Below are 23,295 nucleotides of genomic sequence, written 5' to 3' on the forward strand. Positions count from 1 at the left end.
GTCAAGTAGGAGCAGAGAATGGACAATAAGTGTAGGCCGGGTCAGCAACCCTGTGTGTCACGAGCAAATAAAAATGAATGCCCTATGCATTAAAAGGCTGGGATACCTATCTTCAAAATATTTGTCTTCAATCAGTTGCTGTTAAGAAATAAGATATTTGTCATTCTTTAATGATGTACATTTTACAATTCTATTCATTCGGGCAACTTTTAAGAACAGGAAAGAATCGCAATGATATGAAGCTGTCTTGTTATAGGTTTGAAGTACACATCGTGCAAAACATAAAAAAATGTATAAATAGAGTTAGGCAAAGCATGGGGAAATTTTTGAGTTTTTCAAGGAAATCTACTTGAAAAATCTTAACCTTTTTTAATAAAAATGTTCAGCTGGAATACACTGCAAGACTGGACTTCCTATGGCGAGTCCAAGCAAAAGAGGAAGTTAATGAAATGAGAGAGCTACGAGAACATAATGAAAATATGCTTCGAAATATTCTACCAAGTCATGTTGCACACCATTTCTTAGAAAAGGATAGAGACAATGAGGTAGGTTCGCTAATTTGCCTTAAATTTAAGACTAATTGAATCCATAGTCAAGACTTTTCACTTTTGAATTCACAAGTCTCATTTTAAGCTTTTTTGATTGAATGTGTGGAAAATCAATGTTAAAAATATCTACACAGCTAGTATACTTGTCAGTAATGAATCTTTCCACACTATAAATGAGACTGGTTCACAATACCATTACCATCAATATCAATAAGGCGTTTGCAATCCAAGATAAAACTTATAGTGGCAGCTTTAACTCCTTTCACTTCGTGGAATGGTTGCATTAGACTAAAAATTAGAGCAATGAAATTACAGGACTGAAGCTTGTGAAGGTGCCCGGGATCTCGGCCACCAACTGGGGCCATACAAAAACCTCCACATTACCTGCATTTTGGAAGGCTTCCCACTTCTCATGCCAGTCCAGCACTTGACAGTCAAGCAACATCCTTTTTTTATTAGAGATAACAAGATGTCGAGTTGGATGAACACAGCAGGCTGAGCAGCATTTTAGGAGCACAAAAGCTGATGTTTCGGGCATAGACCCTTCATCAGAAAAGGGGGCGGGGAAGAGGGTTCTGAAATAAATAGGGAGAGAGGGGGAGGGGTATCAAAGATGGATAGTGGGGAAGATAGGTGGAGAGGGGACAGACAAGTTAAAGAGGTCGGGATGGAACCAGTAAAGATGAGTGTAGATGGGGAGGTAGGGAGGGGATCGGTCAGTGCAGGGAGGACGGACAGGTCAAGGGAGTGGGACAGGTAGGTGGGAGGGAATGGGGGTGTGGCTTGAGGTGGGAGGAGAGGATAGGTGAGAAGAAGAACAGGTTAGGGAGGTGGAGACGAGCTGGGCTGGTTTTGGGATGCAGTAGGGCGAAAAGAGATTTTGAAGCTTGTGAAATCCACATTGATACCATTGGGCTGCAGGGTTCCCAAATGGAATATGAGTTTTGTTCCTGCAACCTTCAGGTGGCATCATTGTGGCACTGCAGGAGGCCCAGGATGGACATGGCTTCTAAGGAATGGGAGGGGGAGTTGAAATGGTTTGCGACTGGGAGGTACAGTTATTTATTGCAAACCAAGCGTAGGTGTCCTGCAAAGCGGTCCCCAAGCCCCCGCTTGGTTTCCCCGATGTAGAGGCGGCCACAATGGGTACAGCGGATGCAGTATACCACATTGGCAGATGTGCAGGTAACATCTGCTTGATGTGGAAAGTCTTCTTGGGGCCTGGGGTGGGAGTGAGGGAGGAGGTGTGGGGGCAGGTGTAGCACTTCCTGCGGTTGCAGGGAAAAGTGCCGGGTGTGGCGGGGTTGCAGGGGAGTGTGGAGCAGACAAGGGAGTCATGGAGAGAGTGGTCCCTCCGGAAGGCAGATAAGGGCGGGGAGGGAAGAATGTCTTTAGTGGTGGGGTCGGATTGTAGATGGTGGAAGTGTTGGAGGATGATGTATTGGATCTGGAGGTTGGTGGGGTGGTACATTAGGACAAGGGGGAATTCTTTTTTAGTTGTTATTACAGGGAGGGGGTGTGAGGGATGAGTTGCGGGAAATGTGGGAGACATGGTCAAGGGCGTTCTCAACCACTGTGGAGGGGAAGTTCCAGTCCTTGAAAAACAAGGACATCTGAGGTGTACAGGAATGGAATGCCTTATCCTGGGAGCAGATGCAGTGGAGGCGAAGGAATTGGGAATAGGGGATGGCATTTTTGCAGGAAGGTGGGTGGGAGGAGGTGTAATCTAGGCAGCTGTGGGAGTCGGTGGGCCTGCAATTGATATCGGTTTCTCGGTCGTTGCCCAAAATGGAGACAGAGAGGCCCAGGAAGATGAGGGAGATGTTTGAGATAGTCCAGGTGAACATCAGGTTGGGGTGGAAGGTATTGATGAAGTGGATGAACTGTTTGAGCTCCTCGTGGGAGCACGAGGCGACGCCGATACTGTCATCAATGTAACGAAGGAAGCGGTGGGGTTTAGAGCAGTGTAGATACGGAAGAGAGATTGTTCCATGTAACCTACAAAGAGGCAGGCATAGCTTGGGCCCATGCGGGTACCCATGGCCACCCCCTTTGTAGGAAGTGGGAGGAATCGAAAGAGAACTTGTTAAGGGTGAGGACGAGTTCAGCTAGGCAGATGAGGGTGTCAGTGGAGGGGGACTGGTCAGGCTTGCAGGACAGGAGGAAGCGGAGGTCCTTTAGGCCATCTGCATGGAGATTCAGCAGCACCACTTGAGGAGAGATGACTTGTGACTGATATTGCATCCACGCAGTCTCAGATCAGGGAGACACCAAAAATAAGTGAGTGATGGCAGGAGGAGATTCGTTGGGTGGGGTCATGGTGGGAAAAAGAGTGGAGCAGTTGACAGAAAAGGCAGGGCAGTGGCTCTCATTTGACCTATACCCATTCCGATTGCCACCCCACTCACCTGTTGTTATGGATTCTATGGTGGCATAATGGTCATTATTTACGATAGACAATATAACGAAACCAGCCTGATTCTGTAATTGAATATTTCCGCACTGTCACAACATGGAAAAAGACTTTTTAATGTTTCCCTGGAGTAATGTGTGCAATGTATGGAACGAGGTCCACATGGGCATTCTACAGGTATCAGTAATGTCGAACTATGATTGCAACCTCACTCCCCTCTCACACCCCCATTCCCCCCACCACCAAAACCAACAGGTCCAGTTGGGAACTGTAGTGCTGGCGCTGATACCAGCTGGACTGAATAGACTGAATTCCTTGCTTTGGCAAGAAAATAAAAACTATTTGTGATTATTATGGTGTTATTTCACTAAGGTTCAATTTCATTCCCTCGCATCAACTTCATATCCAATAGTTATGACCAGTTTAGCATCTTTGCACAAAACGTGGAAATGTTGTTTGAAAATTAAATATAGAGTGTAATTCCTTTGATTCAGAACTTGTCAATGCAAATTATCTGATAATTCAGCTTGTGTATGAGCTTCCCAATATTGTTCAAATCAAATTTTTGGATGAATTAGTTCTTTAACAAAAAAGCAACTTTGAATTCTCAGAAGTAAGCCATAACTCTGACAAGCTGATAATTATTCTTTGGTACTTATTATTACTATTATTATTGTTCTTTTCTCATCAGGAACTTTATTCACAGTCTTACGATTCTGTTGCTGTGATGTTCGCCTCCATTCCAGGATTTGCAGATTTTTATTCTCAAACTGAGATGAATAACCAAGGAGTAGAATGTTTACGTCTGCTGAATGAAATTATTGCAGATTTTGATGAGGTCATTTTAAAATCTTAGACTTACATGATTTAAAGTCTTGTGCTTTTATGCCTTTGGTTGGTTTTTGAAGTGTAAAGGTAAATTGTCTTCTTCATAAAACATTTAGTTATTTGGTACCACGGAACTCGAGTATTGTTGATAAAAGACACATTCTGTTGACGTTTTTTTTAATTTGACCCTAATCAAAAGACAAAATATGTCTTTTCAGGAAGAAAGCATTTGCTTTGAGAATGATAGATTCACAGCACTGGGTGGCAGGGATGTCAAAGGAAAGATCAGAGATCTTATTGCTAGAGTGCTGTTCCATTGCAACTCAATCTCCTGTGTTTCGACAGTCATGATACTCTGTCAGATTTTAAAGGCTTGAAGCACTTTGTGGCATCTTAAAATTGTGCATGGCACTATAGAAATGCAAGATATTTCTCGCTGTCTTTCTTTTTTCTGTCTCTTTCCCTAGTCTGTCGAATCATGAGCAGCATAGATAAGGTAGATTGCCAACAGCATTTCCCCATGGTAGGGGAGTCTAAATCAAGAGGGTATATGTTTAATGTGAGAAGGGAGAGATATGAAAAGGTCCAGAGGGGCAACTTGTTCATACAGAGGTCTGGAACAAGCTGCCAGAGATAGTGGTGGAGACGAGTACAGTTTTGACATTTAGGGAACATTTGGACAGGTACATGGATGGGATAGCTGTGGAGGGACACGGACCAAACAAAGGCAAATAGGACTAGATTAATTGTGAAAACTGGGTGGCAAGGACAGGTTGGGCTGAAAGGTCTGTTTCCGTGCTGTAAACCTTGACTCTCTAATAAATTCCCAGAGTTGTACTGGTCGAACAATAGCAGAAGATTGTCCATATGCTGCATTAGCCCTAAGAAAATTATAGGGGATTCCATATATTCATTGATCAGAATTTTCTTAACAGGTAAGCAGCCCACTGGTGGGACAAAGCAGGGTGCGACCCCATGCAGGTGGGAATCCTGGACAAAATCTGGTCACTGCCAGGGTCTCCAACTTCTTTCATCCCGGTCCGAGATCTGCCAGCTCAGCAGTAGCACTGATAGGTGCAGTCACAATCAAGATTGTAGGACAGAGGAGACAGCACCTCCCCACTGAGGTGTTCTCAAAGACATGGTGTTTTTTTAAAAAATGTACTTTTCCAGGGCTGTGTAGAAAAAGAGCCACAAAAATGTTGAAATCTAGTTGTTTTTTTTTTCATTTTCATGCACAAGAACTAGGAGCAGGAGTAGGCCATCCAACCCTCGAGCCTGCCCTGCCATTTAATAAGATCATGGCTGATCTTTTTGCGTCTCAGCTCCACTTACCCGCTGGCACACCATAACCCTTAATTCCTTTCCTGTTCAAAATGTATCTAGCCTTTCCTTAAAAACATTCAGCGAGGTAGCTTCAACCACTTCACTGGCCAGGGAATTCCACAGATTCACAACCCTTTGGGTGAAGAAGTTCCTCCTGACCTCAGTCCTACATCTGCTTCCCTTTATTTTGTGGCGATGCCCCCAGTCCTAGTTTCACCTGCTAGCTGAAACAACCTCCCTGCCTCCACCTCTATTCCCTTTGTAATCTTACATGTTTCAATAAGATTTGCTCTCATTCTTCTGAATTCCAAAGAGTATAATCCCAGTTTACTCAGTCCCTCCTTATAATCCAACCCTCTCAATTTTGGAATCAACCGAGTGAATCTCCTCTGTACCCCCTCTAGTGCCAGTAGATCTCTTCTCAAGTAAGGAGATCAAACCTGCACACAGTACTCCAGGTGTGGCCTCACCTATACAGCTGCAGCATAGCCTCCCTATTTTTAAACTCCATCCCTCTAGCAATGACAGACAAAATTCCATTTGCTTTTTTAATTACCTGCTGCACCTGCAATACTACTTTTATCATTCATGCACAAGATCTCCCAAGTCCCTCTGCACAGCAGCATGCTGTAATTTTTTACCATTTAAAACATAGTCCATTTTGCTGTTATTCCTACCAAAAGTGTGAGGATAACCTCACACTTATTAACATTGTACTCTCATACATCTCAACCTATTGACGTTTTTCTGATTCCATTGGAGTGTGAGACATAAGATTAGCTTTTTCCAAACTGGGAGCTACAGGAAGCCAGTGGACTGCAATATGGATTTGTATGAGATCATATAATTCAAAAGAAACAGCAACTGACATTTACTTAGTGCTTTTGAAGTCGCAATGTGGTTCACGAGTGTGGAATTCAATCAAAGAACGGTACAGCAATGAAACGCCATTATGCATACCCTTGGTATATTAAAGAGCTATCTAGTTCCACTTTCTTGCTCCTTTCTGAGGTCCAACAAGTTTCCTTCACGTATCTGTTCAATGTCCATGCCAAAAGTTGTTATTGATTCTGCTTCTAGGCAGCTTATTCCAGTTCCTCCTTTACCTGAAGTATTCTCAAGCAGAAGCTAAAGAAGCTTGAATACATGTATCAATAGGTTCATGAACAGCTTCTTCTCTGCTGAATAGACCTCTCTAATTTCAATCTAATATTGACCTTGCTTTTGTGCACGACCTGTGCAATCATAACCTTGAATGCCTCACTCTGTCTGAACACCCTATGACGTGTATATCCTTGTTTGTTATGATCTGATTGTGTTGCTTACAAAACAGACTTTTCAGTGTACTTAGGTACATGTGACAACAGTAAATCAAATCAAAATCAAATGTTGCAAATGGTGGGCATGACCAAGAGCCAGGTTTAGAGGAATGCAACGATCACAGAGAATTGTAGGGCTGGAGGAAATTGGGAGTTGTTCAGAAAATAATAGAAATTAATAGAATATCATTTTAATATGTTAACATCTTCCCTTTTTATATTTGATTGTTTCACCTTCTTGATAATTCTTGCAGCTGTTGATTCAGGAGCGATTTCAGGACATTGAAAAAATTAAAACCATTGGAAGTACTTACATGGCTGTCTCTGGATTGTCTCCCGAGAAACAGGTGAAAATGAATCATGTTAAAGTGTCTGTGAACAGTTTATAGCATTTAACACTCAATATATGAAGATATTGAAAATGAATATGAAAGGAAAAACATTTTTTTATTATCTCCCATTTAGCACTGTGACGAAAAATGGGGCCATCTGTGTGCTCTGGCAGACTTTACCATTGCTTTAAACGAAAGTATACAGGAAATAAACAAACATTCTTTCAATAACTTTGAACTTCGCGTTGGTAAGTATAGCTTTAATATTCACATTAGTTCTCACGTAAAGTTGTTCAGGAAAATTGTGTATGGTTCACTCCAATTTTAGTATTAAAATATAGGGCAGAATCATGTGGAGACAACGGGGCTTTTGGCTTGTGGCTAGAGAGTCTTCCTACCCTCAGGAATACCTTCCACATCTGGCACCACTCAGGCACTTAGCAGGCCAGGCATGGACATCTTGCAGAATCAAGGGCCTTGCCAAGAGCAGCCAATCAGTCAGAAGTCAGCAACTGTTCTGTAGAAACAGTGGCATTGGGGAGATGCTCTCTGCTAGTGGGGCTATAGCTTCCCCCCAGGCCTCAGATTGAGGAAGGACTCGGGCACAGAGTGATGTCTGGAGGGGGTATACAGGAATGGGGGCCTGGCGGAAGGTGATGGTGTGTTACAGCGCTCTCCACATCTCCCTCACAATTTTTGCCCCTGGTTCTCGGTCCCTCGATCAGGCACTGAGAGCCGATGAACGAGGGACAGGGAGGCATTGGCCTAGTGGTATTATTGCTAGATAATGAAATATCTAGAATTAAGAATCTAATGATGACCATGAGTCCATTGCTGATTGTCAGAAAATCCCATCTGGTTCACTAATGCCCTTTAGGGAAGGAAACTGCCATCCTTACCTGGCCTGGCCTATATGTGACTCCAGACCCACAGCAATGTGGTTGACTCTGAACTGCTCCTGGGCAATTAGGGATGGACAGTAGATGTTGCCAGACCAGCGATGTCCTCATCCCGTTAATGAATTTTAAAAAATGACTCCTGAGAAACTACAAAGTATTACAGCTAGGTTTACTTGTCATGCTGCCCACATGCAACTCTATGAGCCATACTGGGTGAGGCCCTCTGGTGGGCATCAATTTGCCACTTAAGGCCCTCCTTTGGCAGCTGGACAGAAGCCATCCAAAAGTTTTCCTACTAACGTTAATTGAATGGAGGTGGACAGTGCAAGCTCTCATCTGGTCCGATTAAATTCCCCTTATGCCACTAAATTCACCACGAGATTCCTTCTGCCCACAGTGTGTGAAAAGAATTTAAAAGTAATACTTCCATACTTTATAGTAAACGCTCAATGATTCACCTCACACAAAAGAAATGAATTTGTCGTAGTGTGCGGACTGACACTGATGTTTTTCTTTTGTAAAAATGTACTTTATTCATAAATACCTATAACTGTATTACAAAATTTTCATAAACAGGTATTTTAGAAAATACAAAAAAACACCCACTCTTTTCTCAATTGTCTTTGATGCCTTAGCCAATTGCAAAACTGTTATAGTAAGTAAATATGACAAGAACAATGTACTTTCCACTACAAGCATTCAGTCCTTCAGTACCTTATGGTTGAAAGGCCTCAGACAGTGGCCTTTCTCCATTGCGTCTTTGTGGCCAAGCTTTAGTGCACCCTTCATTTGGAATATGCCAGTCTGCATCACACAGTTGAGGGCAGTACTTTTCAATGGATGACTAGCAAGTTTTGGACAGACCAAAGAACTTGTCTTTCAACATGTTGATGTGTCATCAAGGTGCAGTTGATGGTTGTTGGTGTGTATCGTGAAGACCAGCCTGTAGAACACAGAACTTCTGCATCATGGAGCTGCTCAGGACAAACCTTGACAAAATAACCACCACATCTCTCTTTCGAGATCTTATTTGAAAAGACGCAGTCCAGAAAGTAATGAACGACAGTCTCCTCATTATCACAGCAATCTCAAGGACAGCATCCTATAGCACAGAGTGCTCAGATCTGCAGGAGCGATCTAATGGGTCGTGTCTTTCTCACCACCATCCAAATTGCATCTTGGTACTTGTTAGAAAGTTCTGGTGATGGGACGTTCTGCCAAATGAATTCAACAGTCTGCTCAGGGACCAGGATGAACTGTCTCCTTTCTCTGCATGGTCTTAAAGGCATTATATGCTGACCACTCCCTCGTGGACTTGTGGTCATTGGTGTTCCACTGTAACAACCTTTTAACAAGGGACAGGTGATCTTAAATGGTCCAACTACTGGGATCATTCCATAGCAATGGGGCCAAACCCATCCTTCACTACACAGGGGACTGGTAGAAGCTCCACATTTAATGTTTCAGTCCGAGGGTCTATGGACAGCTTAATACAGCCACACATCAGGATGAGACTGACGTTGGGTCTATTCTTCCCTCTTCTGTCCAGGGTTTTGTACAAGGCTTCCCTGCAGGCACGATCCATCTTTAACCCCCAGGGAAGTAGAGATGGCTCAGGTGACTGCTGCAATGCAGGCTTGGAGAATGGGGCAGACCTGCCCACGTACAGCAATACCAAGACCAGCTCATGCCTCACAACTAGGTTTCTACCCCTCATCCAGAGGGAGTGGTGCTGGCGCATGCCCAGTTTCTGCTTTACACTGGGATTACACTGTTCCTGGGATTTTGGCAATGCGAAACTATATGGCCGACACCTGCAGGTGATCTGACTTGATGGGGGAAAAGATAAAGGATCAGTTGGCCTAGTTCCTAGAGAGCATGGCTTCTATCTTGCCGTGATTTACCTTGGCTCCTAAGGCCAGTTTAAACTGGTCATAGATGCTCTTGAGCCTCCAGCTGACAGCAGGTCTGAGCAGAAGATAGCAATGTCGTCTGTGTTTGGGGAGGCCTTAACATGATGGCTTCCACTTCCTGGGGTCATCACTTCTCTCAGGCTTACATCCTTCCTGGTGGATGCGCTGATGAAGGGCTTGAAATAACACACAAATAAGGCAGGGAGAGAGAGAGAGCGAGCGAGCAGCTCCAAATTTGATCAGGAAGTTTTCTGATTACCATTGATTGAGGCTGCACTACACTTGTTTATAAATACCATTCAAATCCAAATGTAGATTCTGTCCTTAAAGCTGCTTTGGAATACCTGACCCTCATCTAGGTGTGCAAAATTCTGTCAGAGGTTTTGGTGAAGCATGTGTCCATCTTCCCTAACCTGCACGTAGGCAATTGTATTTCTGAGTAAACTGTGTATTCTGAGATTGTCCTAGTAGGTACAGAGCATGTCTAGTCAGTCACGGAGGCGATAGCCTCGTGGGATGATCGCTGGATTGTTAATCGAGAGACCCAGATAACGTTCTGGGGATTCACGTTCGAATCCCGCCATGGCAGATGGTGGAATTTGAATTCAGTAAAAATATCTGGAATTAAGAATCTGTTGAAGACCGTGAATCTGTTGTCGATTGTTGGGAAAAACCCATCTAGTTCGCTGATGTCCCTTTAGGGAAGGAAACTACCATCCTTACCTGGTCTGGCCTACATGTGACTCCACACCCACAGTAATGTGGGTGACTCTTAACTTTGGGCAATTAGGGATGGGCAATGAATGCTACCATCCCATTAATGAATAAAGGAAAAAAAAAGGTGTGAATACCCAACTCCAGAGCAAACCCGACCCAGTTGACAATGACCTTTCTCTGCTGTATGACTCTGTGACAGAAATTTGTAGTCCACATACAGCAGTAAATTGGTCACCAATTTCTAATTTCCTCCATCTCCCCCTTCCACATGTAGACAAGAGTGATGGTGCCTTTCCTCATGGTTTTGCAAACGCTAAGAGTCAAAGGCATAGTCTCATATAGCTGTAGCAGGTCCTGCCTGATCAAGTCCAATGGAATCAAATACAACTTGCTGGTAAAACGTCACTTCTGAGAGTTTTACTCTGTGAAACGATTTGAGAGTCTTACCTTGTCCAAACTTAGCAGCTTGCCCAGACCATCCTACTTACAGACTGACACTGATGCCCTGGAGACAGATAGCATCACACGGACTTCACAGGTAACATGCTCTGGGACTGTCTGATCCCTAAATAATCAGGCATGTCTTCATAGTTCTATCTGGTATGCAGCACAGTATTTGTCCTCTAAAATATTTCACATAGAATGTTCTATAAAGTTAATATGGTATCAGCTAAAACAACAGAAACCGCTTGCAGGAATAAATCACATTTAACCTAGCAAAATGCCCCAAGGTGCTACAAAGAAACATGATCAAACACAGATCAATAGCAAGTCAAATGAGAAAATATTAGCACAGATAATGAAAAGGTTGTGCAAAATAGATGGTTTTATGGAGTAATTAAAGGAGGAGGTGAGGTGACAGTTAGAGATATGGAAAGGAAATCCCAGAGCCCAGGACAGGGGTATCTGAAGGCATAGCCAGTAATGGTATCGATAGCAAAATCAAGGATATGCAAGAGGCCAGAATGAAAGGATGCAGAAATCCATAGGGCCAGTTTAGATCAGGTTTGGATGCTATTAGCAATGATAACATTAATGTGAATCGCGTGAGAAACATTGAAACCCTCAGCACTCATCTCGTTTTAATAACAGAGCTGAAACAAACTAAGATCAGGTAAGTGGAATTCTCAATTTTATTTCAATTTCTTGTTTTCCACCAGTGGTTAACCTTGTTTGGACATCATCAAATTTTCAACTCCATAGACTGTGGCACCTTTGAATATCATAAGACCAAAAGACATCGGAGCAGAAATTAGACCATTCACCCCATTGAGTCTGCTCCATCATTCAATCATGACCGATAAATTTCTCAACCCCATTCTCCTGCTTTCTCCTCATAACCCTTGACAATCAAGAACCTATCTATTTCTATCTTCAATATACTCAATGACCTGGTCTCCACAGCCGTCTGTGGCAGTGAATTCCGTAGATTCACCGCTCTCTGGCTGAAGAAGTTTTTCCTTATCTCCGTTCTAAGAGGTCTTCCCTTTACTCTAAGGCTGTGCCCTTGGCTACTAGTTTCATCTGCCAATGGAAACATCTTCCCAACATTCACTCTGTCCATCCCATTCAGTAATCTGTAAGTTTCAGTCAGACCACCCCCCCATCCTTCTAAACTCCACTGAGTATACACCCAGAGTCCTCAAACATTCCTCAGATCTTAAGCTTTTCATTCCTGGGACCATTCTCATGAAAATCCTCTGAACCTGCTGTAGGGCCAGTACTTCTTTCCTGAGATATGGGGTCCAAAGCTGCGCACAATACTCAAAATGTGGCCTGACCAGACCCTAATAGAGCCTCAGAAGCACATCTCTGTTTTTATATTCAAGTCTTCAAAATAAATGCTAAAGTTGTATTTGCCTTCTCAACTACCGACTCAACCTGCAAGTTTACTTTGAAAAAATCCTGGACTACAACTCCCAAGTCTCTTTGCACTTCAGACTTCTGAATTTTCTCCCCATTTAGAAAATACGCCATACCTCTATTCTTCTTAACAAAGTGCATGACCTCACTTTTTCCCACATTGTACTCCATCTGCCACTTCTTTGCCCACTTTCCTAACCTGTCCAAATACTTCTGCAACCTCCCCACCTCCTCAATACTACCTGCCCCTCCACCTGTCTTTGTATCATCTGCAAACTTGGCCAAAATGTCCTCAGTTCCTTCATCTAGATCACTGATGTATAAAGTGAAAAGTTCTGGTCCCAACACTGACCCTTGTGGAACACACTTGTCACTGGCTGCCATCCTGAAAGTACATGATTATTGATCTCTTCCTGAGCTTTGTAGCATCACTGATGCCAGTCTTCCGTAAATTGCATTCAGTCTATGTGGTATTAAGAAACCTAGATAAAGTACTGAGGTACTAGCTACTGCAAAGGCTATGGACCATATGATTGTAAGCTGTGGGAGCAGAAATTGCTGATTCAATCCATCAGGTCTGCTCCACCATTCAATAAGATGTTGACTGATAACTCTCAACTCTGCTCTCCTTGCCTTTTCCCATTACCCTTGATTAACTTAGCAATTAAAAGTCTGTCTGTCTCAGCCTTGAACATACTTAACAAGCCTTCCTCAACAGCTCTGTGTTGTAAAGAATTCCACTTGATTCTGTACCCCCCGAGAGAAGAAATTTGTCCTCATCGCAATCCTAACTGGGTCACCTAATTAGACAGTGTTGTGGAGAAGTTTTTTTTTCTCTGAGGGTAGTGAATCTATGGATTTTTTTTACCACAGAGGCTGTTATGGCTGGGTCATTAAATATGTTCAAGGCTGAGATAGACAGATTTTTAATCTGTAAGGGAATCAAGAACATAAGGCAGGAAAATAGGGCTGAGGATTAACAGATCAGCCGTACTCTCACTGAATGGCAGAATAGACTCAGTGGGCCGAATGGCCTAATTCTATTCCTATGTCTTATAGCATTATAGATATCTAGTATTCAGATCTTGATGCGTAACTATATAAATGTTGTGAAACACGTCTGTTGTGATTAAGATTGGTGCTGTTAAAATGAATGTTATTGAGTCACACTTGAGTGAAAGGTGAGAAAATAAAACACTCATTCATGCTGATTTCTTCTGATTTCTAATTAGCCTGATTTTCTGCCAAACAAAAATGAGTTTAATTCATTTAACAAAAACAATAATTAGACATTATTACCTTAAAAGAAGTTTCAGTTGCCCTTTAGCAGTGGCGTAACATATTGTGCATTACATGATGTAATGTACAATGCATAAATGTAATGAACCTTTCATAAAACCTTGTATTACCAGAATTATCCTTCTAAGACTTGGATGGCACGGGCAATCCATGTGTAAATGTTGAATTTATCTGCTGGATTTTATCGCCCCACCAGTGAATGTTCTGGCATGTAACATACCATGGGCATCTTCACTCCACACACACCCTGGCCTTCACGGCAATTTTATCATTACTCATCCATGGGTCAGTTGTGACCCTTACGTGGTAAATAAACTGGCGACTTAAAGGCTTTGTTATATCATCACTAGAATTAATCAGTGCTGGGAGAGGTCCAGCTTTAACTGCGACTGCTGAAGGCAGGCGGAAGAATTTGAGGTGCCTCCTTAACTGGAATCCCAGTCACCCACACCTCCAGTTCCCTTGGCCTGCTTACTGTCACCCCAACACAGCTCGGACCTTAGTCCCCACTGCCTTTTATCACAGCTCTGCCTCCCTAGTGTTTGACACTTATGGTTCTTAGAGTGGCAACTGCTTCAAGAAGTGCTGCTGGGACCAGAGAGCTGCTTGCTATCTGATTGCCCAGCAGCTCCGTAAGATATCCAAGTCACACCTCAAAACATTTAACTTCCCTCCAAGCTTCAAAAGCCTGTGGGGAAAGCTGCTGGAGCTTTTCATTGGCTGGTCCGGGACTCTAATATGTATTAGGGTTAACAGTTGCTAATTGAATAGCAGATTTTGCCGTTTGTAAACAGTCCTCTCCAGTATAATTGTTAACGTGGAAGTAAAGTTTAAGATCTAATCTGAGGACAGTGTTTACAGTAAAACACAATATGTTGTTTTAATGTAGCAGTTTCTAATATATACTGAGAAATTTTGGTTGTTTTTCTTGAACTGTTTGATTATTTTAGGATATAATGATGCAATTAATGTCAAAAAATCTAAAAATTGGATAGAGTCCCCAGAATAAGTATCAGGACCTCTATTAGCAATTACTATTTACTCGTTCAAAGTAATGTGGGTAGCCTACAATTTTTATGCTGTCCATTGATTTGAATAATATTGACATGCAACCCAGCAGTAAGCGTGCTGCTGATCGGCTGTAAGCAAGAGTACTGTTTTATTCAAGAATAACACCTTTTAACATCTAGCCTACACTATTAAAAAACAGTCTGCACTTTTTATTGCGGAAGTGCATTTTGGCTGCAGCAAGTGTTGAAAGTGGCTGGATAAGAATCTCTAGCATACATTAAGAGAGAAGATCAGTAAAGAGTGAGAGTTCAGATTGCCTGATGTTAGACTCAAGGTTGAGGTGTTGAAGATGGAAAATTGGCGGCACTTAGAAGGGAATGGGAGCAATCATGGAGATCAATATTTACAGTCTTACTTTGATTGCCGATAGAAGTTTAATGACCTCACAGGAGTTCTCAAGGTTAACGAATTTATTTTTGACTGCCATGTACATTAAAGCTGAACCATGAGCCTCACACTGTACCTAATAGAGCACAGCCCAACACTCACCAGCCAAGATCCTCTAGCTCAACTGCGTTGATCTCATCCTCATGCACTAGCCGCAGTTGCAAGTCTTGAACCCTCGTCTCAATTTGCACAAGCTACAAGCCATTCGACAATGGCAGCCACGTCACCTGAACAGATTGCAACACATGTACTGAGACAGCTCAATCTATCTTTCGTGACAATGTGGCACAGAGCTGGAACAGCAGGAGCTAAGTTGCTAAACTAGGCTAAGAGGAGAGGCAATGGCTGAGTGGTATTGTCACTGGACTGTTGTTAATCCTGAGGCCCAGATAATGTTCTGGGGATCCGAGTTTGAATTCCACCATGGCAGATCGTGGAATTTGAATTTAATAAATATCTGGAATTAAGAATCTAATGTTGACCATTGTCGATTGTGGAGAAACCCATCTGGTTCACTAATGTCCTTTAGGGAAGGAAACTGCCATCCTTACCTGGTCTGGCCTACATGTGACTCCAGACCCACAGCAATGTGGTTGAGGGATGGGCAATAAATGCTGCCTAGCCAGCAACGCCCTCATCGCGTGAATGAATAAAAAAGAAATGAAGCAGTGGAGTCAGGTATGAAGAAATTTGGGTCATAATTGGAGAAGTTATTGTCAAAGTCATGGCCAATGGCAGTGATGAGAATATAGCAAATGATACTATCTCCATACCTAGTTCACTTTCTCCCATCCCACTTCTTTCTTGTCGCACAACATATTTTGATTTGCGGGCTGTCTATGGTGTAAGCACACACCACTTTTTTTTCCCCTCTTTTAAATATCCATAATCTGCCTCTTGGTCAAATACTAGTACCAGCACAGAAATATCAAGAACACCAGGCAGTGTTGCTGAATGAAACACCATCAGTAGTTCCCACACTGGCAGCAACGGCTCATGTCTTTGGTAGCATATATAACCTGTTCAATGACGCCCAGTTTGGATTCCACCAGGGTCACTCAGTTCCTGACCCCATTACAGTCTTGGCCCAAACTTCGATAAAAGAGCTGAATTCCAGAGGTGATGTTAGAGTGAGAGCCTTTGACACCAAGGCTGCATTTGACTGAGTTTGGATTCAACAACCCCTAGCAAAACTGGAATCAGAGGGTATCAGGGACTAGCTGCCCACTGATTAGAGTCATTGCTGGTACATAGGAAGGTGGTTGTGGTTGTTGGAGGTCAGTCATTTCAGTTCCAGGACAGCTCTGCAGGAGTTCTTCAGGGTAGCGTCATAGGCCCAACAATCTTTGGCTGCTTTATCAGTGACCTTCTCTCCATCATAAAATCAGAAATGGGGATGTTTTCTGATGATTGCATCATGTTCAGTATCATTCGTGACCCCACAGATACTGAAGCAGTCCATGTTCAAATGTAACAAGATCTGGACAATATCCAGGCTTGGGCTGACAAATAGCAAGTGATATTTACACCACATAAATGCCCGGCAATGACCATCTCCAAAAAGAGTCAATTGACCAGAAACCCAACTGGAGTCACCATATAAATGCAGTACTTACAAGACATGGTCGGGGTTAGAAATACTGCAGTAAGTAACTCACCTCCTGACTCCCCAAAGCCTGTCCACCATCTACAGGACAGAAGTCAGAAGCGTGATGCAATACTCCCCACTTGCCTGGATGAATGCAGTTCCAACAACAATCAAGAAGCTTTATGCCAGCCCAGGAAAAAGCAGCTCGCTTCATTGGCACCACATCCATAAACATCCACTCTCTCCGCAACCAGCTCCCTCCTGGATGGTGTCAGGCTTCTGGAGTGTTCTTGGAGCTGCACTCATTCAGGTAAGTAGGGAGTAGTCCATCAAACTCCAGATTCTTATGGTAGACAGGCTTTTGGTGCTGCCTTTGCAGTTGAAATCCTCCAATTTACATTCTGGCATTTAAATACAGCAATTGTTGCTGGGTATACTTAAAATCAATTACTGTTGGATGCAGTCTGGAAAAACAGAGATATGCATTTCTCAAGCAATAGGAGGATAATAACCTCTACTCTCAGCAAGACTGAGGAACTGAGAAGCAGGACTGCAGGTCACGTAGGGAATGTAGGAAACTGTTTAATGACTCTACCAGTAAATACATTTGCTAGCTTGTGCTTTCAGTTCCACCCCTGTCATTACTGACTTACTGAGCATTCTTCCTCACAAAGACTCATATTTCAGCTGTATCCAGCCTTCACTTTCTATGAACGTGATCAACTTCCCTCTTCCTTATTAACTTCATTCATTTCTCCCACTCACCTCTGTCCTTGGCTTGTGTATGTTCCATTGTCACTCTGACTGAATGCACCGCATCATTTGGGCGAAAACCTGACTTTCACTCCCAGGTCTGTTTACTCAAGCCTTAAGGGAGAAGAGAATTTAGAGGGAGAGAGGTGACACGATATTATTTCTTTACGTTGCCAACTGAGAAATGTAGAATTTGCAAAGAGATGATATCACAAATATCAACAACGCACCACATCTTTTGAACAGTGATAGAACTGAGCAGCCCGAGTATGGTGACTGTCAAGATTATGATTTTGCAATGATTAAATCACAACCCTTTGCTTTGTCTACTACAGGTGCAGCAGTTGTCATACGACATCCATGAGGATGAGTCCTCAGAGGACCTTATTCCTTCTGGAGATGCACCACTACAAAAGGTGTAACTACACACACTAGTGTGTTGCTACCTAGATGGTATGCTAGGTTTTCTCCAAATGTGTATGAACAGAAAGTAGTGGCAGAGACAGCTATGGATGATCCAGGTCAGGGAACACAATCCATTCGGAGAACATCAGGGGCTGCCATTGAGCAGAAAAGTGCAATGGACACCATTAGCAATGTAGTCAAGTATTAACTGATGTGCCACATATAATCTCTCTCTCTCTCTCTCCATCTCCACACCTTACTGGTTGAGATGGATGAGGAGGAGAGTTGACGATAGTGTCTGCCAAATCCGGAAATGTGAAAAGGCCTATAATGGAGAGGAAACCCAATTCTAAGGAGCTTCAAACATAGTCTGACATGAGTTCATTCAGGCCATGACCATGATTGTACAAATGTTGTGGCCTAAAAAGTGGCCCTGATTGCTGCCAGGTTGATATGCAGACAGATGAGATGGATGATGGCAGAAGTGATTGTGGATGTTAGAACCCCACTCCGTTGCCAACTCTTTGCCTCAGTGCCTGACAGTACCTAACTTCATCTCCTGTTTTAGGGATGACCTTCAGAAGCTCCAGATTCCAGAGGGCATAGGCCAATGGTGGTCTCATTGCTGGAATATCCGGCAGGCCTATCAATCCTAATGGGATGGCCTTCTCCATGTTAATTCCACCCTTTGTGACAGCTCTGAGGAAATCTGGTGCACGTGAACCTACATGAGCTCATTCATATGATTTTGAACCAGTTGTGCGCTGATGGACAAGCTTTTAGGTGATCATAATGCTTTATTAAATTTCTAAAAATGTGGAGTCTGTGGAAATCAACCAACAATTCTGAGCTACTGACATCGTAAGACATATTTTCATAATTGTTGGAACTTGAAAACAATCCATAAATAATCTGCTCAATCAGGAGCTGACTGGGAGATACTTAATATCTCTCCAGTCACAGTGAAAAAGTGAGGGAATTGGTCAGTTTCAGAGCTACAGTTAATTTGTGGCTACTGGGGACAATGGTGAGCAGTTCTTCCTGTGGAAGGCTGCAAGCTGCCACCATCTGGATGTGAGGACTTTAACCTGAGGAAGTATCACTTTTCCGAAAGGTCACGGCAGACGAGCCTCCGCCTGTAAAACCTGGCTAGTGTCTCATGTAACATCAGCGTTACTGTGCAAGTGATGTTCCACCACAGAGTATTGCAGATTCTAGGATAATGATAGTCTTCCTCTTTTCATTTGGCGTCAGATATATCCAACGCACCTTCTGTTGTGATCTCATCACTCCAAGGTTGTAAAAAGCTCTCTCCAAACAAGAACTCTTTCAATAAACATTTGCCAGAAAGAATTGAGACACTGACTGCTATAAGTGAGCTTTCATTCAGGCAAAGAATAACATACTTAAGCTTGGAATGGCTAATAAGTTGCTACTATATTGCGATAATTAATTAAACAGTTTCTGGTATGAATTTTTTGTCAGCATCGAAACATGTCTCTGTTAAACCTAACGTTAGTGCATTTGATACTGATTGAGTGCCCACTCTAAAAATGCCCCAGATTTCATTCATGTTGAATTTTGTTCTTACCTTTTATATTTTCATTCTCCACCTTTTGTTTTTCTCTTTTAATCTAATCTTTCTTTCTCTCTTTGTTTTCTTTCTGTATTCACATTGAATTAAATCTTCTCATAGACATTTCTTGATTTAATTCCGCTCTTGAACTGCTCTTTAACCATTTTTCAATCTGCTTGATTAAAGAGTTACACAGTTGCTTGCTCTGTTCGCAATGGTCCTATATGTTCTGTAGAGGACGCTGTGCATATTAGATGATACTCAAATGCAAAAACACATGAAAAGGCAATTAAGATCAAAAACCACTTCCATTCAATTAATTATTTAATGCGCAAAGTCACATTCATTCTCTTAAATGTACATTTGAACAGATATTCATCCTATTATCTGACATTCTTGTTAAGAATGTAATCTCAATGCACTATCATTTAAAATAAATATTTCTGTCGTTTTTACATCACGCTGTGACTTAGTGGCTGTATTGTCATTCGACTTTTATCACAGCCAAATACTAGCACATATAAATATCTACATAATGTTAATTTTGCTATTGCAAGTGTTATCTTAATTCATTTGTTCACACATTTGTTTCTTGTTTCCAATTTACTGTCATTCATAAAGCATTACAGGGACACCAAGTGGCAGATGATATGCACTGCGTGAAACATCTGACAATCCGTGATGATAATCAGTGATAATGGGAACTGCAGATGCTGTAGAATCCAAGATAACAAAGTGTGGAGCTGGATGAACACGGCAGGCCAAGCAGCATCTCAGGAGCACAAAAGCTGACGTTTCAGGCCTAGACCCTTCATCAGAGCTCCTGAGATGCTGCTTGGCCTGCTGTGTTCATCCAGCTCCACACTTTGTTATCTGTGATGATAATCCTCAGGTTTGACCTGATTGGATTGTTCTGATTGGTGAGTGTAAGGGATGTGTCCATGAATTGATATATTTAGTCAAAGCATCTGTGGAGCCTGAGGCAGCCAGGAGCTTTTGATACAAAGAGATAGTTGCTTGTGATTGCTGAAAATACAAATTTTGACAGAACCTTTTACTTATCTTGCACTCATCTGGACAATTCACAAGAAATATCAAAGGGGGCAACTAATAATTATACAAAAGGAGAGTTTAACATACAAGCTTTGCTTCAGTTTTTCAACTAGGCAGGTTGACTCCGATTGGTCATAAAATGAACCATGAATGGCTGTTACCTATTTTATCGAATTCAAACACACACACATAAACAGGGTTCTTTGTAATAATATTAGGTAGCTTCTAATACATGCAACAGTGCCACACTGTGAGCTCAAATGATAATCCTATGACCAGTGCCCTTACCAACACCCTGCCTGGTGTAAAATTTAAACAAGGTCTATTGATCAGCATTCATAGCTGCTGTCTCCATGGCAATGCCTCTGGCAGTCAGAGCCCGCTTGCCAAGGAATTAGCATTTTCCTCTCATATAATATAAATGTTGGTTTTCCTTTTAGAGTTTCATAGAATCCCTACAGTGTGGAAATAGGCCATTTGGCCCAACAAGTCCATACTGCCCCTCTGAAGAGCATCCCACCCAGACTCATTCCCCTTACCCCTACATTTTGCCATGTCTAACCCACCTAAACATCCCTGAACACTACAGGCAATTTAGCATGGCCAATCCACCTACCTGCATATCTTTGGACTGTGGGAGGAAACCAGTGCACCCAGAGGAAACTCACACAGACACGGGGAGAATGTGCAAATTCCACACAGACATTTACCCAAGTGTGGAACTGAACCCAGGTCCCTGGTGCTGTGATGTAGCTGTGCTAACCACTGAGCCAACCCCTTTTTTTTGTAAATGTTACTCAAAAATACAAGATGAAAAGTTTCCACATAATGTGTTATTTTCAGCGATACCAAAGCAATAGCTAAACTGTTGCTACAAACTTTGAATTCTAAACAAGGACTTTGTTATAAAGCAAGATTGCATGCTAACAAGCTGGTGGCATCAGTAATACATTCTAAAATTCTAACGAGCAGATTTGAAGGAGAAAGAGTGTTCGAGCCACAGATAATATTCAACCCATTTGATGTGAACTTGCCTTTTCATCTCAGAAGTAAATAATTTCCAGTAAACCTTCATATGCTATGATGAAAACAAGTCATGAAACCAGATGGTAGACTAAACTTTGTACTTAGAATGCAGGAAGACCTGCTTTTTATACATGGACAACATTATACAGTCTTTCCCAGAATGACAAGTTTTAAATCTACTAAAAGAATAACTAGACATCCTGAATTTAGTGAAATATTGCTGTAATATACTATTTGACCACAGATATTTTATGGGTTTCTGTTAGTAATAAGATATCCCTGCGTTTCTGAAAAGGAAACCATCCTTTATTTGTTTTTGGTCAGTTTTTTTTTCCATAACTACTGGAATACCTTCCAGGATAATCTTAATTTAAATGACTGAATGTGTCGTGTTACAAATTATTCCAATTCATTTTTTCTCTGCTCTCAGAGTCATATGTTGATATGTATACATTGAAGGTATTTACTGTGTGTTTGAGAGAAAAGATTCATCTGTTGATTCTGAGTAAAATGGCTCTTTTTTAAGTCAAAACATGTAAGTGCTATGAAAAAGTTGCTAAATGAAGACTTTGTAGATGATGGTTTACTTGTTTTCCTTTTACTTTTAAATAGTAGTTAATACATTTCCTGATGAATCAGTATCAAGCAATATCACACCTGGATATTCACTGATGCCGACTTGAATTATCCCCTGTTCAATCCCTGATCTGTTATGTATTTCATATCCAACTGGGACAGCAATTGCACTTAGTTTCTGGCTTTTGAAAGGGCTAAGAAACAAACTGCCAGTTATTATTTGTGATTACTATTCTTAACTCTGCTGAAAAGCATCTGTGTATTTGCATCGGGTCAGGAGCAGGTAAGACTCAACTCTAATGTGTTCCGTGGTGAAATAATCTGTCAGTATTCATTGTCTTGGATCAAAAAGGATTAACCTCCTTGACAAAGCTATTGAAAAGGTTTTATCTCCCATGTGCTTTATTCCATCAAGAAAAAATGATGTGAAAACTCTGTACATGACATGGCTTAATGATTAATTATGTCCCCATTACAGTAAGTGGAACCTCAGTAGAAGTTAATGCTTTTTTAAGTGTGTAAATAATTTACATGATAATGCACTTTTACTTTCAGGTATTAGCCATGGCTCAGTTGTTGCAGGAGTTATTGGTGCTAAGAAACCTCAATACGATATCTGGGGTAAAACTGTAAACTTAGCCAGCCGCATGGATAGCACAGGCATTAGTGGCAAGATTCAAGTGCCTGAAGATACATATCTTATTCTGAAGGACAAAGGATTCGCCTTTGAGTACAGAGGTGAAATATACGTCAAAGGGATAAGTGAACAAGAAGGGAAGGTAAAAACATTCTTTCTTCTGGGAAGAGTTCTGCCAAATCCACTGATAATGCAACCACGAAAGTTAACTGGTCAATACTCATTAGCTGCTGTTGTTCTTGGACTTGTGCAGTCTTTAAACAGACAAAAACAAAAACAAATTCTGAATGAAAATAAGAACACTGGCATAATTAAAGGACACTACAACAGGAGGATATTACGTACTTCCAACGTACCTGAAGCAGCGACACAGGTCGAAGACTCAGAAAAAACTGAATTGCCATAATTACAATTTAATTGTTGAAATTTTGTATTTCTTTTATATATATATATATATATATATATATAAATAAAAAGGTTTACTTTTTTAAAATTGGCCTAGTGCTTTAAATTCTACATCTTCACACTGTTGAAAAATCTCCTAAGCCAAAGAAATTCAGGCTACACATTTCTATTTAATAGTTAATAGAAATTCTTAGCCAATACCTACACCACAGATGAGTTCATGCAAATCACTACCATTTTCATGGACAAACCTTTCCAAAATAGCTGTGCTGTGTTGCTAGGACCAGAGAAATATTCCAGTACTATTTTAAACATTATAAAGATAAGCCCAGCAACTGCAGGATAACTTATGCTTGGAAAA

At 41.8% G+C, this 23,295-nt stretch overlaps 1 protein-coding gene across 2 annotated transcripts in view; it reads left to right on the top strand.

Moving 5' to 3' along the window:
• Window positions 1-23,022, top strand: part of adcy8 (adenylate cyclase 8 (brain)) — a 121,382-nt gene extending 98,360 nt beyond the window's left edge. For both annotated transcript variants that reach the window (XM_048528950.2, XM_048528952.2), the window contains 5 exons: window positions 387-545; window positions 3,653-3,799; window positions 6,689-6,781; window positions 6,900-7,014; window positions 22,448-23,022. In XM_048528950.2, the coding sequence (XP_048384907.1) occupies window positions 387-545; window positions 3,653-3,799; window positions 6,689-6,781; window positions 6,900-7,014; window positions 22,448-22,935 (1,002 nt within the window). In that variant the 3' untranslated portion in view covers window positions 22,936-23,022. The remainder of the gene's footprint in view (window positions 1-386; window positions 546-3,652; window positions 3,800-6,688; window positions 6,782-6,899; window positions 7,015-22,447) is intronic.
• Window positions 23,023-23,295: the final 273 nt, after the last annotated feature.

Source organism: Stegostoma tigrinum, chromosome 5 (assembly GCF_030684315.1).
Source record: "Stegostoma tigrinum isolate sSteTig4 chromosome 5, sSteTig4.hap1, whole genome shotgun sequence".
Lineage (NCBI taxonomy): Eukaryota > Metazoa > Chordata > Chondrichthyes > Orectolobiformes > Stegostomatidae > Stegostoma > Stegostoma tigrinum.